General features: G+C 40.4%; 1 protein-coding gene across 5 annotated transcripts in view; it reads right to left on the reverse strand.

The window, feature by feature from the left end:
• LOC124119570 (cilia- and flagella-associated protein 46-like) overlaps positions 1-18,916 on the reverse strand; it is a 93,809-nt gene that overhangs the window by 63,289 nt on the left and 11,604 nt on the right. For 4 of the 5 annotated variants that reach the window (XM_046482121.2, XM_046482119.2, XM_046482120.2 and 1 more), the window contains exons 8-24: positions 18,622-18,699; positions 14,845-14,944; positions 13,043-13,141; positions 11,722-11,912; positions 11,118-11,214; positions 10,480-10,611; positions 9,835-9,952; positions 8,725-8,854; positions 8,030-8,164; positions 7,148-7,316; positions 6,604-6,737; positions 5,723-5,935; positions 4,402-4,636; positions 2,982-3,131; positions 2,171-2,281; positions 1,481-1,659; positions 93-224 (exon numbers count right to left, since the gene is read on the reverse strand). In XM_046482121.2, the coding sequence (XP_046338077.2) occupies positions 93-224; positions 1,481-1,659; positions 2,171-2,281; positions 2,982-3,131; positions 4,402-4,636; positions 5,723-5,935; positions 6,604-6,737; positions 7,148-7,316; positions 8,030-8,164; positions 8,725-8,854; positions 9,835-9,952; positions 10,480-10,611; positions 11,118-11,214; positions 11,722-11,912; positions 13,043-13,141; positions 14,845-14,944; positions 18,622-18,699 (2,403 nt within the window). The remainder of the gene's footprint in view (positions 1-92; positions 225-1,480; positions 1,660-2,170; positions 2,282-2,981; positions 3,132-4,401; positions 4,637-5,722; positions 5,936-6,603; positions 6,738-7,147; positions 7,317-8,029; positions 8,165-8,724; positions 8,855-9,834; positions 9,953-10,479; positions 10,612-11,117; positions 11,215-11,721; positions 11,913-13,042; positions 13,142-14,844; positions 14,945-18,621; positions 18,700-18,916) is intronic. The other variant, XM_046482122.2, reaches the window with a different exon arrangement.

Raw genomic sequence — 18,916 nt, forward strand, 5'->3', positions numbered from 1 at the left:
ATAATAAAGAAGTTGACATCCATAAATTCTCTTCCTTATGTGTATCCCTTCTAAATGCCATCCACAGACTTGATCATGAGGACAGTATGTACCTTGAACTGTTGAGGAAGGCTTCCATGGCTTCACGGCGGAGCAGGTTCTTGCCTCCCATGTTCTCTATGAGACTCTGACCCTGAAGACCACTGGCATAACTCAACATCTCCTGCTCAACCATGAACCTGTGGCTGAAAACAAGGATATGTCACATACAAAAATGTCATAAATAGAGAATACTACACTCGTTCTCGTAAGAGACTATTTTTACGAAACGAGTGAATTTTCTATGGTATCTGACCGAGCAAAAGCGAGTTAGAAAGTGTGGTAGTTCAAATACTGTTTCTCTCGTTTTCACGAGATTCCTACAGTTCTGCTTCGTAGTAGTAAAGAGTTGTGAAAGCGAATGATGTCTCATGATTGTTTATGAATGAAAAAAGTAGTTCCGGTGTGACCGAGGTCACAATTGTCCAATCAAAACGAATAAAACAAGGTCGACCTTGTAGGACACACGTGTGACCTATGGATTTAGTATCTTACCACCTGTATCTTCACCATGTGGGTAATAATTCCTTTGATTTTGCATTATCATACATCTTCTCACTAAAGTTTAAAAAAAGGTGCACCAACTCTTGATGAAAGCCAACACTTTATGATAAGCAATATACCGTATATTGCCATCCATAACGTACATTCTTGGTACCTAGAATGAGGGGAGATAAAAGGGGTCCCTAGTATATTTGTTTGTTGTTTAACGCTGCACTCAGTAGTATTTCAGTTAAATAATGGCAGCCTGTAAATAATGAAGTCTGTCACAGGCAATCCAGCGACTGCTGTGGCAAATGATCCACGCCATTGGGGTACGATGACACGCAATCAGTCAAGTCACCAAGCCTGACTACCCAATCCATTTGGTCGCCTCTTACGACCAGCATAAGTTGCTGGGGTCCTAGTCAAACCTGGAATCCCCACAGGGGACTATGTTTGTAGAGATGGGGGAGGGGTCATGTCCCCTTTTAGATTGGGTTGTATTATAGATGGTGATGTGTGGTAGTTCAAGTACTGTTTGAGACATGAGGCTTCCTTTGGTCTTGCTATTTAAATAGCAAAATAAATATGTTGACATACAACACATTTGTACTCAAATTTCAAATACTTTTTATGGGTCAAAGTATTGTATTTATGATTTATGCATCCATGTATGAACAACTAAGATTGCGTGACTACACACACACACTACACAGCTGTATTTTGGAAAAAAAAGCATGTACATCATACACTATAGAGACATGGAATTATTTTGCTGCTCATTCTTATATGTATATATAACATTTCAATGTACTATAGGGAACAAACATCATGGGACACTGGGGACCTACTCTACCCCGATACAAGTTAGATCCACGTCAGTCTCAACTAACTCCTAAGTAGCTCAAGGAATACTTACGCCTCTAATTTCTTCCCCTTTGGTGCCGTTCCTCCCGCAGCAAATTTCAGAGCGTTTTTGCTGCATCTCATGACGAGGTTGTGATGTTTGATGAGGTAAGCCTGGTATGTGAGTCGAGACCAGATCTGCAGCTCTATAAACTTGTCACTCCACTTACAGTCCTCAACCATTTGTACTATCTGTGTAAAGAGATAATGATGATGACGATGATGATAATCCTTGAACATTACGCTGACATATTGTGATATAATCTGTAGTGACCTTTGTTATTAATTGGTACAAGTTTCAGCACAAAGTTTAAATTCAAAAACAGAGAACAATGTAGGATGGGAAACTCATGCTGTACACATGCTCTCTATCATATGCATGAACAAAAGTGCATGACATTCCAAGGAAATAGTCAACATGTCAGGAGTCATACACATGACGTTCAACAGAAAGCTAATTCACAAATATCAAGATGTTATGTTTTGACGCAGTTGCTTTTTCAATAACATATTTCTATATTCAAAGGATGAGTGAATGTTCATTTATGCGTCAGTAATATTCCAGCTACATTATTGTTGACAAACAAGCCACTGTAAAAGAAAATAGTGGATGATATATTAGCAATGAGCAATGGCTTTGGTGTACCATGCCACACAACAATTACTTGGGACATAGGATAACAGAAAAAAACATTTTACGTACATCTCCAATGAAAGGTGTCTCCTTGAACTCCAGAATTCCATTCTTAGACAGACACAGCATTTCCGTGGCAACAATAGCCCTGGTCATAGGCCTCTGACCCTCATTGTTGTGCTACAAGCAGGAAAACATGAATACAATAACCATAACCCTAAAGACTAGAACCCTAGATGGTATAGCCACGGCAAATATTGGTGGCATTTGGTCCTGTGCACTGTCAGCTCCACAAGATATTTATCATATTTCATTTCATACCTGACCGCCTCCGTGGTCTTGTGGTAGAGCGTCTGCCTGGAGAGCGGAAGATCCGGGGTTTGATCCCCGGCCGCATCATACAAAAAGACGTTAAAAGATTGTACTTGTTGTTACCCTGTCTGGCGCTCGGCATTAAGGGGCTTAAACAAGGACTGGTCGGCTCGGAGTCAGTATACTGTGTCTGAGTGGGGTATTCATGTTAAACTGCGGCATGGTATCTCAGTGAGCTAGCACCATAAATCGGCATCAGTCTGGACTTGTACAAGCAGCCACACACACACACATACACGTGCATGCACGTCGCTATATAAGTGCAATAATCTTGGATGCGACGTTAAACCCAATTTCACCTCACCTCATTTCATACCTGAAGTGCTGTACTGTGAAATGTCATCAGCTTGTAAACATCCTTACTAAAGAGAGCCCTTGTCTGGGCAATATGGCACCTAGATAGTCTAATCCATGTCCATAGAAACACCATTTTATACTCTGCCACCTCAGAATTAGTGATGATAATGAATAATATAACACTGCATGAGAAAAATATAACAATAATTACATCATCATCAGTGCCCAGGGTCTTGCTGATCTGTAGCTGTGCCATCTGTTTCGCAAACACCCAGGTCTGAAGAAGTGGCAGACGTACAGAGATCGGCACTACATCCTGGGGGTTGTCTCCCCTGGTCACTTGTATCACATATTCGCACACCTGCACAGAACATCGAAAAATACTTAATTTGCCTCACATCAAGGTAACCTAACACAAACTCTCTTTTAATTATTAATATATGTTACACATGTGCTTCAAATTCGTCAATATGGGGACGACCAAATGGACAAAAAAAAAATCAAATTACAGTGACCAATCAAGTGACAAATTATGTTCACTTCCTCCAATTGGCCTGTTCACAATGCAACCGATGAACACTGTGCCATAATATTCTGGGTGATATGTTCAGTCTCCCGAATGCCATGGGATCTTCATCCAAAATGGAGTACTATCGAAGGAATATTTGTGTTCTTTGTGGATCTTCTTTTGTTAAAACAGAATTTCCTGATAGAGGTGGTCAAGAAAAGCTGACATGTGATTGGCTCAAGAACCCATACATCCTTCATTTTGACTGGGTGGTCAGAGTTTGCTCAGGTTTCACCTGACCCATGTACCTAAATATTTGGGTCCCTGCCTGATCCAACCTTCTGTATGAATGTACCCAAATCTGAATGGAGAGAGGTGTCACATCAGAGCAAGAGATCTGACTTAGATGGCATTGGCAGAATCGTTAAATCCTGTGATTTTAGTCAGTTAATACCGCTTTGAACAGTATTCCAATTACCGTATTCGACATAATAAGTGCCCAGAGCGCTCTCAAAATAAGAAATAGGTGGCTCTTATTAGAATAAAATTTTGGTGAAAAAAAAGAGTCAAAAGATTGTAAATTTCATGGTTTATGTTGACAACCTGAAATGATACAAAAGAAAAGTCTGTGCGTATTAGACACGACAGATATATTTTTCCAGAATTTAATTGCCCATGATATGGGGTGCATATAATACACGAGTGCGTATTATACACGAATAAATAAGTCTTGTGTACATTGATCAATTTGAAGAGGTGCTGATTGGGATTGTTCACTGGCCAATATATCAGCAAATATCGCTGTGGGCGCTTATTAGAATGGGGCGCTTATTACGTCGAATACGGTATATATCATGCAGTATCAGCTTAATGTGGTGGAAAGCATGAAGTGATGTAGATCTCTTTCACTTTGGTAATCCACAAGAACGGGTACTGTGCTGTCTAACTTAGAAAAATAATTGAGCGAACTGGGATTCGAACTCACGGTCAGAGATTTCTTGCCGGCGTGCCTAATGGATGCAACTCTGTATAGTGAATTGTGACGACTAAGGAGGCTGGACCACCCATGACCCCCATGTATTTTAAAAAACAAAAGCACCTTCCTTTACAATGGACAATGTACCTCAATGGCTTTCTTCAGATCTGGCATGGCGTCAGGACTGATGGTCGCAGTGTAGGGAGTCTTGCTCTTGTTGCTGGTGACAGCACTCTTTCCCTTACTCTTGCTGGGCGACTTATCTCCCGGGGTGGGGGACATGGACCCATCGTTACCCTCTCTAGGGGGAGGCTCGGGGATCCAAGGCTTGATGAGGCCAGTGGACAGGGCGTTACAGATGTTCACGAGCATCATGGTTTCTCTGCAACAGACAGATAACACTGATCCAATCTCATTAAAATCAGATCTTAGTTCTCCCTATTGCTAAACAAAGATCTGAGGACATCCTATTACGGGTCACGTCAGAACATCCTTTCATCCAACCAATCAGAGCGTCGCTTACCAGATCATGAAAGTGACACACGGAATGTGTTTTCAAATCATGCAGCCTCGAAATATTTAACAGAGGGTATTCCGACAGTTACGGGTTTTATTATTATATCCATACTATCTAGGCCATCTATAAGCCATTACAGAATGTTCTTTTTATCAGTTTTAAATATTTTAATCGAGAATACGTCAAAATATGTTTCGAAGCATAGTCGCCAGTTTGAAACTAGTGTCGTAAAGTTCGAGAAAGCTGCCTTCTGATTGGCTAAAGTCGATTTCTTGTCAGTCATTTCATTGATCGGTCAAAGTTCGTAAAAGGTCATTCTGACGTGTTAAAAGATGGCACTTGTTGTTACCCTGCCTGGCGCTCGGCATTAAGGGCAGCATGGTATTTCAGTGGGCTAGCACAAAAAAATCAGCATTTGTCCAGACTAGTACAAGCAGCCACACACACACACACACATGTGCATGCACGTCTCTATTGAAGTGCAGTAATCTTGAATGCAACGTTAAACCCCATTTCACCAGCTCATGATCTTTAGGATCAATGTTATTGCTCATTGATTTGAGGATGCCCTTGACATTTGTATAAGGCTCTACAAAGAAGCACTCATTATCATCATCACCATGATCATTGTTACTGGTCATTGAAAAGCAACCAAATGGCTGATGAAGATTCCTGGGTAGAATAGGTCTTCAGCAACCCATGCTTGCCGTAAAAGGTGACTATGCTTGTCGTAAAAGGCGACTAACAGGATCGGTTGGTCAGGCTCGCTGACTTGGTTGATGCATGTCATCGATCCCAATTGCGTGGATCGATGCTCATGATATTAATCACTGGTCTGGTCGAGACTCGATTATTTACAGACCGCCATCATATAGCTGGAATATTGCTGTGTGCGGCGTTAAACAACAAACAAACAAACAAACAAACAAAAGATAATCCAGTATCACTCACCCAGCATGTCCCACTGCCTTGAGGCCGCCCAGGATGGTGGAGAGAGTGTCGATGACCTCCCTGTGTCTGTCCTGGGTAAACACGTGGTTGTTGTAGTTCCACACGTAGGCGGCTCCGCTACACACCAGCCACGGCTCCTCCAGCTCCATGCCCAGGGCCAGGCCACGGAGAAAGGAGTTGGTGGCACACTCCGACAGAGAGTTGATCCAGTCACTGGTACATGGAGGGGGAGCAATAGGATTATGGTGGTTATCTGGATTAGCTAAATCATTCATTGCAGCAAATTATCAATCATAATCATGAATATGTATTGTGTGGAAGCTAAATAAAATGACATTTCAAACATTCAGTGCATATTTTTGGGTTGTTTGTTTAACGCCATACTCAGCAATATTCCAGCTATATGAAGGCTGTCTGTAAATAAGACTAGACAATCCAGTGATCGATCTATGCAACTGGTATTCAATGACATGCATCAACCACATGTTGCCTCTTACGACAAGCATGGGTTGCTGAAGACCAATTCTATCCCGGATCTTTACGGGTCTCAGTGCATGTTAGTGCATATATGAAACATAAGAAAATGGATAAAGTGCAGGACTAAACAGGGATTAAAAGGATTAAAAAGTACTTTGATTATTTCACAGCATGTCAGGTTATTATGGCAGGAAATGGTTGTGACACAAATCTTAGATGTTTACCATATTGGTGATACCTCTATGCTGACAGATCAAGGGATAGAAGTAGGATGAATATTGAATTCTAATCCATAATCAGTTGGTCCTGCTGCATTTAACGAAGAGATGTAGTGTATTTGTCTTAGATGATACGAAGAGGAACATGAGAGAACAGAAGGTGATGTCTGTACTTTTGTAACTCACCAATACTCAATCCATTCCGGGTCCTCCTCGGGTTTCTTGGCCACATATCCCTTGGGATGCTTACTCTTATCCTCTGGGGGTATTGGCTTGTCATTCAACTGCACACCCTCGTTGCGGAGGAGGTGGACCATTGCCTAAAGAAATTAGGTCAAACTCGGCCATTACTAAGACATGCATCAAATCTTGGTATACAGATGGCCATAAAAGACGGGATAGGATCAAAATGGAAGCTATTAATGAAGATAATACAATAATTCATCACTAAATATTTTTACTTTTTTAACATAACTTGAGCAAGTATGCTGTTTTTCGCAATATTCCAGTCACATGACAGCAGGGAGTACTGTTAGTAAGGATGTTTATGTACTGTAAACATGTGGGAGATAGAATCCAAGTCTTTGGTGTGATGAGCAATAGCTTTAACACTGCTCCTTATATAAGGAACAATCACGTATGTCCTCTGTCTCCAAATCTTTTTTTATTCATCATGTTTATATATATTTGATTAATGTTTGCGGGTATAATAGATTCGAGTCATGCTCACCTCTCCCTGAATAAAGTTAACCTCGGCCAGAATCCTGATGAGGTCTTTATCATAGAGACTGACATTGACTGGAGTTGTGGGGCGACTCCCCAACCGACTCCCTGTCTTCTCTATGGGAATCTCATCTCTCGACTCCCTCTCTGCTGTACGACTCCTTTCTTGCTTGGGGCTATAAATTATATATGAATACCATTGAATGCTTATTTTCCATATGTTGTATTTCTTGTGTATATTACAGAAAACAGCACCACAGAAGGGGTATATAATTGCCAAGAAACTATCATCAAACAAGTTTTGGTTTCATCAACATTTGAACTAATTTTGTTCACAATACAGCTCGATCTCTGACAACAAATTAACCTTGTTTAAGGTTTTAATACTGGGTAAGCATCCCCATTTGTCTATGTGCCTCGGGAGCTTATTATGGCAAATACAGCTTCATCATGATAGCCTGTAACCATGGTAACCAGTGGTAAATCAGCAATGATCCATGCTATATGAGTGCTTGAGTATGGATTTACGCCGCTTTTAGCATTATTACAGCAATATCACAGTGGCGGACACCAGAAATTTGCTTCATAAATTGTACCCATGTCAGGAATCGAACCCGGGTCTTCGGCGTGACGAGCGAACGCTTTAACCACTAGGCTACCCAACCGTCCCCCATCAGGGTATGACGACACAGACAATCTGACAGGTCACGTTCTGAACCATCCAATCCCCATTGAAGCCAGGTCTTACCACAAGCTTGAGGTGCACCTGATTCAACCATCACAGCATGTTATCCTAACCTCTACCTTCTTCATTAAGCACTCATCTAAGTTCTTCAATTTGCTGCTACTTCACTTGTAGCCAAACAGCATCACACGTATCATCTCTAACCTTTCTGTCTTCACGAGTGGGGCAGTCCTCCATCTACTGTCATCATACAGAATACAGAACCGACTGGCCACTCGACATACGTCCCACACCTCCTGCTTCCGAGCAGTCTTAGCAAGATCTGCCCACAATCTGGCCCTGGAACACAAGACGACTCATGTATAGCTTAAGCTAAAGGTATGACAAGTTAATATATGGTTACACATTTGAACATCTACCTTCAACAATGCACACATATTTCTTATTCGCCAGGTCAACGCATGAGAACCATGGATGAAAAGATTTGTTGCACTTTAACCTCCCCCTCTGGTCTCATTGTCATGATTTATTTGTTTATTAGCTGAAACACCTCTTATTTTCACACTTAACTTTAGGTTACAGTAAACTACAGTTATAATTTTAGGTTACAGTAAACTACAGTTATAACGAACTAAAAGGGACCACTAATTTTAGTTTGTTATAGGGACATATACAGTCTATATACAGCAAATGGAGGTCCTACGTTGCAACAGGAGCTTTAGAGGTACTACAACGCAACTGGGGCCTCAGAGGTCCTACGATGTAACTGGAGCCTCAGAAGTCCTACAACACAACTGGAGCCTCGGAGGCCCTATGATGCAACAGTAGCCTGGGGGGTCGTACGACACAACTGGAGGCACACTGACCGATACACCTTGAGGTGTGGGAATAACTCTTACCTCTCTCTCTCATCCTCATCCCCCAGTCTCTTGAGATGACCTTCAGCTTTCTTTACACACTTGGTGAACTGTCTAGCCTTGCCAGACAGCTGTCTGATGACGGTCAGTGGTCCCTTACCTCCGGCAATATCTGCAATATACCACCACTTGCTGAGTTCTACCAAGTCATGATTGTTCTATGAATGGTACAAGTGACCACATGTCTCCCTAAATATTTAAGTAGGTTTGAACTTTGTGCTTCTCAGACAAAAGCAAAGTGAATATCTATTTGCCAAGACTTCAGACAAAAACGTAACACTGTTAGAGAAAACATCCTCTCTTCAGAAGATTTACTTTGGGATTTTGTTGAGCACTACATTTAAATGTTTTTAGCTCCTTGGAAAATAAAAACATTCATCCAGTGTCTAGAAGCAACGAAAACTCAAATTCTCTTTTGTCAATACATCAATGTAGGAGATACGTATCAAAGGTCCAGGCAGAGTCCCAATGGTTTGTTTGTTTGTTTGTTTGTTTATTTGCCACACTCATCAATATTCCAGCTACATGATGTCTGTCTGTAAGTAATTGAGTCTGGACCAGACAATCCAGTGATTGACATCATGAGCATCAATGGATGACAACATGTATCAACCAAGTCAGCGAGCCTGAGCACCTGATCCCATTTGTCGCCTATGTGCCAAGCATAATCAACTCTTATGGCAATCATGGGCTGCTGAAGACCTTTTCTAACCTGGATTTTCAGGGGTTACTTTAGTTTGAAGGACAGTAGACAGAATCGAATTAGATGATGTGCCCCAATGGAGACTCTGGGTCACAAGTGGTTGCCATCAACCAATGCTTGTAATATGGTGATTATATAGATCAGGTATGGCTCAGTGGTTTGGCGGATTGCATGTCATAATATGCTGATATTATCAATCACTGGTTTGTCTGTATGACCTAGTTATGTACAGGCCTCCCATCATGCAGCTGAAATATTGGTGTGTGGCATTACACAACAAACAAACAGATGATGTGAATAGCTGTTGTAGACTGTATCCCACACACAGAAAGAATCATGTCATCATGCCCTAAGTTCACTTGTATATTCATGTCCATATAGATAATAACCTTTAGTATCGCTCTCACTGTCCAGAACCAAGAGGAAGGCATCAGGTGCCAGAGCTTCACCAGCCTTGACCAACAGTGACCGCTTCATCCGGATTGTCCCCGAATCTGCTGTACGTGCCTGAGACAGGATAACAGAACATAAAGCAGCGTTTGTTTTCAATATGTTGCAGGATTAACCTATCTATGCACTGTCTTTCAGAAAACTAATGTTCAAACTTGACATTGATTTGTGTTCCCACTCAATACATGTATAATCTCATGATGATTACCATGTATGTTGTCTTGCTTACTTCTACTGTTGTTCATCTTCAAGCCTTATCTCTGACATCATATTTAGACTCTCATTAATTCAAACAAACATTCTGTGTTGTTTAGGGTATTGCTTTCTATATTACTATTCAGTATGAAAGACATCGATGTATAGGTCTGTAAACATCTGAAACCTGATGACGTAAAAAAAACATGACTATATACTTTTCCTATAATTTTCAAAAATATTTTGAGGAATGATGAACCTTTTGCATTGAAACAAATTATCAGTAATTCATTTTGAATAAAACTGATACTAAAAATTGTTATTGGGACTAAACACTTTTTTTAAATGTATGTGCTGTGTTGTGCTGTGTTGTGCTGTGCTGTGCGGACCTGTTCTATGATCATGGCAGCCTGGTCCTCGGGTCTCTCTGGAGCCTTGTACAGCTCCGACCTCAGCTCCAGTCTGTGAAGCGACACCTCCAGCCTCTCTCGGTACACACCGCCATCATCCAGCTCCAGGGCCTGACAGGATTCAATACACACATTGGTGAATTCAGAATAATCTACAAACAACGATTATCTATCTGAAGCGAAATAATTTAGAACATTCCAATCCTTTAAAGAAAATAACGCCGCTCGTGAAAATATCTCCCTTCCCTCCTCCGTCACTTGATGAGAGGACAAACTCATGTATATCGTCTATATATTGAGATTAACTATGACTAAGAGCATGGATTTTGTTGGTTGGTTTGTTGTTTTATGCCGCACTCAGCAATAATCCAGCTATATGATGGCGGTCTGTAAATAGACCAGACAATCCAGTGATTGATATCATGAGCATCGATCCACGCAATTGGGATCGATGACATGCATCAACCAAGTCAGCGAGCCTGACCACCCGATCCTGTTAGTCGCCTTTTACAACAAGCCGAGTCGCCTTTTACGGCAAGCATGGGTTACTGAAGACCTATTCTACCACAGATCTTCACGGGTCTGAGAGCATGGAGAGTGAGACAGAAGCTACACACCTTCCTGAGATGCTCCATGGCCACCTGGATCTGTTCCCGATCCTCCTCACACTTGGCCAGCTCCGTGTGCACCTGACACCGCAGCAGGATCAGCAGACTGAAACACCCACGACACAGATCACACAGATGACACCAACACCAGCAAGACTCATGATCAAACTATTACACTGTCAAGATATTACTGACAAGTTTACACAGTAATCAACTTCTAAATCGTTGCTCTTGCTTTCAACCACTGGTTTACTGGCTCTGACATAATTCTTCACTAAATGCAGTGTTATAGCAGGAACATTGCTGACTGGTCAGAAAGAACATTCTGACAGAGTGAGTAAGAAAGTGAGCGCAGCTGCAGCATATACCAATATCTGGGCCCTGTTCCACAAAGCATTTATAGATCTTAGGCGATTGTAAATCCCTTACTTTAACATTCACCTGACAAACTTATCACTAAGATCGCAATGTGGAACAGGGCCCTCGTAGTAAAACAATGATAGGTTTCTGGCATTAGTAAGGGACACAGTTCTGCACAGTGAATTGCAGTGTCTTGGACAACAGGGCCCCGTGATCTTCGTGCTATGTATGCAGTGTGTTCGTGTGACCTCACCTCTGTATGTCTTCTAGAGCTTCGGCCAGCAGTGTCAGGGGTTTCCTCACAGTCTGTCTGAGGTTGGGCTGGAGCAGAGGCAGACACAGGTTCCACTGAGTCACACAGCCAGCCTGCAGGATGTTTGGGTCACCCTGTCTGATCGCATTCATAATGGCTTCCTCACAACGCTTGATGGCTTGTTGACGAACCTGGAGGAATAAAGGTACATGGAATCGTTTGGCTAATAGTTTGTAGACTGTTTGGCTCACATAAGTGCTATATTGTCTTAGGGTTATCATAATTTCAGAACCGTAATATACATTTATTTCAAAGGTTTAGTCACCCACATTCATTGTGATTGTGAAGTGACAGCTGTGTGCATACAAAGATTTCACTAAGCATCCACAAAATAGTTTTTTAAATTCCTACAAGAGCATAACAATTGTGTCCAAGACTGCTTGTGACAAAACAATGTGATCCACATGTACTGAATCAGTGTTCCTGTTTACCGGTAATTACCAGTTTTTTGCCGGTAAAATTAGGCTTGGACTGGTAATTCGTGTGACTGCCAGTCCCTGTTGATCGGCAAATAAGGTAACATCGGTGATATTCATACACCATATTCGACGTAATAAGCGCCCAGGGTGCTCTCAAAATTAGAAATAGGGGGCTCTTATTAGAATATTATTTTGGTGAAAAAAAACAGGGTTGAAAGATTTCGTGGTTTATGCTGACAGCCTGAAATGTTTATGTACGACAGATATATTTTTCCAGAATTTGATTGCCCATAATTAAGGGTGCATATAACACACGAGTGGGTTTTATTCGCGAAAAAATAAGCCTTGTGTACATTGATCAATCGGAAGGGGTGCCAATTTGGATTGTTCACTTGCCCTTTATTAGCAAATATCGCCGTGGGCGCTTATTAGAGCAGGGCGCTTATTACGTCGAATACGGTAAGTACATTTTTCGAACAAAGTCAGCTTGTCTGTTACCATCAGGGTTTCCTCTTGTCTATTTTTAGGCTAAATATCCGTTTGAAGCAACTTCATCTCGAAATATTAAAAAAGAAAAAGAAAATTGTGACTGAAGTTTGTGTGAAAGACGTAAAGATCTAACTAAGTTACTTCAGAGATGACATCTTTGCACTGAACATGAAGTTAAAAGAATTAAAACCAAATAATTTTCATTTTTTTTATTTGTTGAAGGTTGGGACTGGTAAAAATTAGGGGTGGACTGGTAGTTTTTAGAGTTGCCAGTCTACAAGGACTGGCAGTTTCAAAAGCCAGCGGGAACTCTGTGAATGTGTGTGATCATGGTGATCGGATTCTCGGCATACCTCCACGGCAGACTTGTGGTAAGATTCCTGTTTCTCTCTTAGACACTTGACCATCAGCTCACACTGCAGGAACTCCAGCTCTAGGTAGAACCCCTGCTCCTGTACACACACAACAGTACTTGATGTCAGCGCTACACCACGACTAGATACAAACCTTTCTCCAAAATACACACCAACCATGCTGAAAGTCAGTGTTCTAGCAAGTGAAATGGAGGGTCATTCACCAGTAACACACTTACCGGTACTGGATTTTTTTCAAAACAAGGAGGTCAAACTTAAAACTCTTTTGGAATTAATAATAAACTCTTGTGTATGATTATGCAAGTTCATTCAACTTTTTCTCGATTATCCAACATTACCCACGTTGGAACACTATCTACTTTCAATGGCGACAAATGCAGCATAAGGAAGTCAAAATAAGTGCATGCCATGTTTTTAGGATATCAAATTTCTACTGTTTGAGAAATCATGCGCCTAAATGCAGCAGAAAGACGATATGCATCATATTTTAAATGCAATGTTATGTTCTTAAATGAGCATTGCAAAGTTTAATAATATTATCACAGGCAGTATTCAAATATAAGGGGAGTCCTTGCGATCTGTTTCTGTAGAATTTGAATCTGAGGACCCACTAAACTTCAACTTAAAATATTAGGGTAAAGGCAGGGACCCTTGTCTTCTTCATGTGATAGGGATTTTATCCATGTGATCACCCGTTTCCATGTGATCACCCTTATCCATTTGATCACCCTTATTCATGTGATCAGCACTTATCCATGTGATCAGCCCTTATCCATGTGATTGGCCCTTATCCATGTGATCAGCCCTTACCTTTGTGATCAGCCCTTATCCATGTGATCTCCCTTATCCATGTGATCAGCCCTTATCCATGTGATCAGCCCTTATCCATGTGATCACCCTTATCAATTTGATCACCCTTATTCATGTGATCAGCACTTATCCATGTGATCAGCCCTTATCCATGTGATTGGCCCTTATCCATGTGATCAGCCCTTGCCTTTGTGATCAGCCCTTATCCATGTGATCTCCCTTATCCATGTGATCAGCCCTTATCCATGTGATCAGCCCTTATCCATGTGATCAGCCCTTATCCATGTGATCTACCTTATCCATGTGATTGGCCCTTATCCATGTGATCAGCCCTTATCCATGTGATTGGCCCTTATCCATGTGATCGGCCCTTATCCATGTGATCAGCCCTTATCCATGTGATTGGCCCTTATCCATGTGATCAGCACTTATCCATGTGATCTCCCTTATCCATGTGATTGGCCCTTATCCATGTGATCAGCCCTTATCCATGTGATTGGCCCTTATCCATTGGATTGCCCTTATCGATGTGATCAACCTTATCTATGTGATCATCCCACATCCATTTGATCAGCCCTTATCCATGTGATCTTCCTTATCCATGTGATTGGCCCTTATCCATGTGATCAGCCCTTATCCATGTGATCTACCTTATCTATATGATCATCCCACAGCCATGTGATCTTCCTTATCCATGTGATTGGCCCTTATCCATGTGATCAGCCCTTATCCATGTGATCTACCTTATCCATGTGATTGGCCCTTATCCATGTGATCAGCCCTTATCCATGTGATCAACCTTATCTATATGATCATCCCACATCCATGTGATCAGCCCTTATCCATGCAATCAACCCACATCCATGTGATCAGGTCTTATCCATGAGATCAGCATGGATGTCAGAGCTCATATTTTGTCTCAACACAAGCATGATGTCACAAAAGTAACATAGATGTTTCCATACACTTACCTTAACTAAACAAGTCTTGGTGTGTTCCACACAAGCATCACCAAGGTCACCAAAGTCTAGGTCCAGACACATTCTGCCCAGCTCTAGCAGTAGATAGGGCCTGAAGAGATATCAAGCATGGCTGTTGACACTGATTCAGCTTGCAACTTTACCCACTAGTCCTAAGCCTATATGGTCTAGTAAGCTCAGCCAATAATAATCTATACAAAATAACACACAATACTTCTGAACATTATGCCTAGCGCCAGATTCCGCCTAAAAGTCTCAATAGTGTTTGGCACAGACTGCTGATTCTGATGCTATGTGCATCACATACATACTTTATCTCATGTAGAAAATTATACTTTAATTTTCATTGTTGACATAAACAAATGTATAAAATATACAAGATTCCACTACTGCATGATTTATCACAGTTTATGTCAAACTTGATAGCAGATGCTCGTCTTAAACACAGATCCTCCTGCTGAACTGGATACTCAGGGTTGAACAAATCACAATGACTATATTTACAGCATATTAGCCTAATAGCCATTACGTTACCAAGGTTACATGCAGACATGATAAATAACCAAATGAATTTAAATACAAAAAATTTCAGCACAATATAAAATATTGCACATATCCTACACAATATAAATATAATCGTATAAAGGTATGTGAAAATATCATGTATATGCCAAGTCATAACCAGATTAACTGGCAACATGTACATATGTACTCAATAGTAATAGATATATATATAAAGGCAGATTCACCAAAAACCAATTATGGAAACATCTCACTCAAAATGCTCCAGGGAATGTTTAGAGAAAGATCAAGAGACAAAGCATGAGGAATATATCAGCTATACAAAGGAAAGAATATTAAAATGTTCAAGCAATGAATGACGACATCAAACCATATATCAGGGACACACAGAGTACATAGTTATAATAAGTTTGACTAGTCTTGATAAAGAGCTAATAAGAAACATTGTGCTGACATGCTGGAATATCACAATCATGATAATATGACATCAAGTAAAAAATAACATAGCCTTGACTTGGCCAAGTTTGATGGTCCATCATATTACATACTGCACTTCTTAACCCTACATGCCCTTGTCTCCTGACTCGCAAACCTCTCACATGGCACAGGCAAGGAGGGAGATTTAATTATGCTTCATGTGATTGTGTAAGGAGAGTATGCAAAAACTAGTAAGAGGGCTTATCTCCCTTGACACAAACATTCTTTGAGACTGAGAAATATTATTTGCCTTGCCAAGTCTAATTCTTGTTCTCATAACCAGCTGTAGAACAAAACACAATTATTATTTGTTATTCTTATATTGTATGTACAGATATCAAACTATTATCATATACATGTGTGCAGAAAACACTATGTAGGGCAGTATGTGATTCACTGCGTCATGCAGCCTTCTTTAGCGGTGACACCCAAAACACCATGTCTTTTTTTTTATATAGGGGTCAGCTATTGTCTTGCAGAAGACTGTATCCTGGGAGAGGTGGAGACACCTCACATGGCAACCAATCATACATATTTGTTCACATGATGGTAGGGCTGGCTATCGATATAGATTTTAGAGATCGATAATCGCTAACTATATATCGATCAATTATCGATAAATATACCGGTAGTAACTCTACGCAAATAAGAATCTGAAAGTAATCAACATATTTCATGCCACTGGTGAGCTGCGTGACACATTTATGCATGCATTACATTGTGGACATTTGAGATATAACAAAAACAGTTGCTGTCTGTCTTTGACAGTTGACATTATTGACAATAACAAGTGTGTTCCAGTAATCTAATCTTTATTTCATCACAATAGTTTAGAGTGAGTTATTATCGATTATAACAATTTCATATCGATAATCGTTAATATTTCTTCCCATCAACGATAATTCTGATAATCGATCTTTTTAACCAGCCCAACATCATGGTAGTGTGAACTCCTTCTTGACCAAATTCCTAGGTTCCCCTGCTACTTATTCCTTAGTTCACTCAGCTACTCAAGTTCTTTATAAAAATGCTGGTCATGGCCCAATTTACACCCAGATGGATAAAGACATAACATTATAAAAATGTTACAATTTGTCCTTGTCTAGAAATGGCACATCGGGCCCACAATTCATATTCCACTTGGGAAACATTGATCACCTTAACCAGGCCAGGCTTGCACAACGCCATCTCAGCACTACGATGATTGTATGTCTATGTAAGACTCAAAATGACTTTATGCAAAAAAAGTCATCAAACTACTAGCATATATGTTACTGTCCCACTTTACACCTGCCCATGTAAGAAGACTACATGCAAACCTTACATGACAATAATCTCCAATAACAGAATGAACAGTCATTCACAATCCAAGCATTTGAATCAATAACCACGATAACACTTTTTTCTTATGTGTACAACACATGTTTGACAGCATATAAACTCAGCATTTTACTAGACGGAGAATATTGCATCCTACACACAATTACATATTGAAAACATATGCAAATAATTGAGATTGCAAGTTCTGTGAGATGCGAAACAGTACGCTGTTTGAAAACTTATTAAATATATTAAACTTGCAGATTCCATAAAACAGACATTTCTAATCTGGTAAGAAACCCAATGTTGAGGAAGTCTGTGATTTATTTTCTTCTTGAAATCCCCACCTACCGTTATATAATAGACGTAAGGCATCTGAGCCTGTGCACCAATATGACATCCCTAATTTTTCTTGGAAATCAAGCCAAGCTGCCACATGTCGCCGGCCTACCCTCCCCATGTTCATGCTGGTCCCCTATAAATCTATCACTGAGCATCCCAAGGACTAGAATGCAGATAGAGCTAAATAAATCCCTGTAAACCTGTAACCGCCAGTATGGCAGACTGTGTTACATACTACTTGATTTGAAGAGATATCAAAAGAAATAAACATGAGAAAATCATCTGTTGTTTCTAAAACCCAGGCTTTTGAATTTAAGTGAAAAACTATCAAAATGATCAATTCACCAAAAAAAACGACTTACTTTCTACATAACATAACAAGGTCCATTATAGCCTTTTCCCCCTAAATGACCAGCTATTCATTGTTTCTGATTACCAGTATAAGTGTCAGTAATTTACTGTAATATAGGCCATGTACTGGTAAAATTTAACCCTCTCGGTCCAAAGTATTGGATGAACCAATACTTTTGTATACTGCTGGTCCAATGAACTGTGATATTTATAACAGAACAGAAACACAGCTATTCTAACTCCCTTTGGCTGCATTCACATTTTGATATGAGCCAAGGTTTTTGACTAATAAAAAACAATTTCATTCTTTTTAAAGTCAACCAGGTGGCACCCATTTGCTGCCTAGGTCTAGAGATTGTAATTCATCCTATGTATTAAACTAAGGGTTATCATTAACTGCCAAACTGTTATACATCGCAAAATTTGAACAAGCAGTCCATGAAACTGTCATTCAAGAGGCATAGATGAAAGTTGCTGGGACTGCCAATTAGCTTTCACTATTTCCCCTTTAATACAATCAAAGGGAATTCATTGTCTTCCCCCAAGGGTTGGCGTAAAGAAAAAGAAGGTGTGTGAAAGAAAACCTTTTGCTACACATAAATATATACAACATGGTATGAATACAAGATTTGAGGACATGATACACTTACAGGTATCAAGGTTCAAAGCATGATAACACACCACTGATGACTCATCACAGACCTATTAGTACTGAGGAAAGGTGTCTACACTGAGAGTCTACTCGTGACTACTCACTTGTCAGCACTATCAACAGCTATTTTCTTGGAGGTAGTGGGAGTGGGGGTTCGACGACCTCCCTTACCCGGACTTTTCCTATAAATCAGTTAAGCAACCACAAACTAACAGCTTGAAAATAAAATTAACTGAAGCCAAAACAACCTGCTTGCTTCTCATGCACCAAGTACGTGTATTAAAACCTTTGACAATCAGTCCTTATATTGTCATATGGGAGGGCAGTTTTTTGTAATTTGTTTGTATAAAAACATTCTTTCTTGTTATAGATAGTTTCTCCTTGTGATTTGAAATACAA

Source organism: Haliotis rufescens, unplaced genomic scaffold (genome assembly GCF_023055435.1).
Source record: "Haliotis rufescens isolate VD_foot unplaced genomic scaffold, xgHalRufe1.0.p SCAF_12, whole genome shotgun sequence".
In the NCBI taxonomy this organism is placed as follows: domain Eukaryota; kingdom Metazoa; phylum Mollusca; class Gastropoda; order Lepetellida; family Haliotidae; genus Haliotis; species Haliotis rufescens.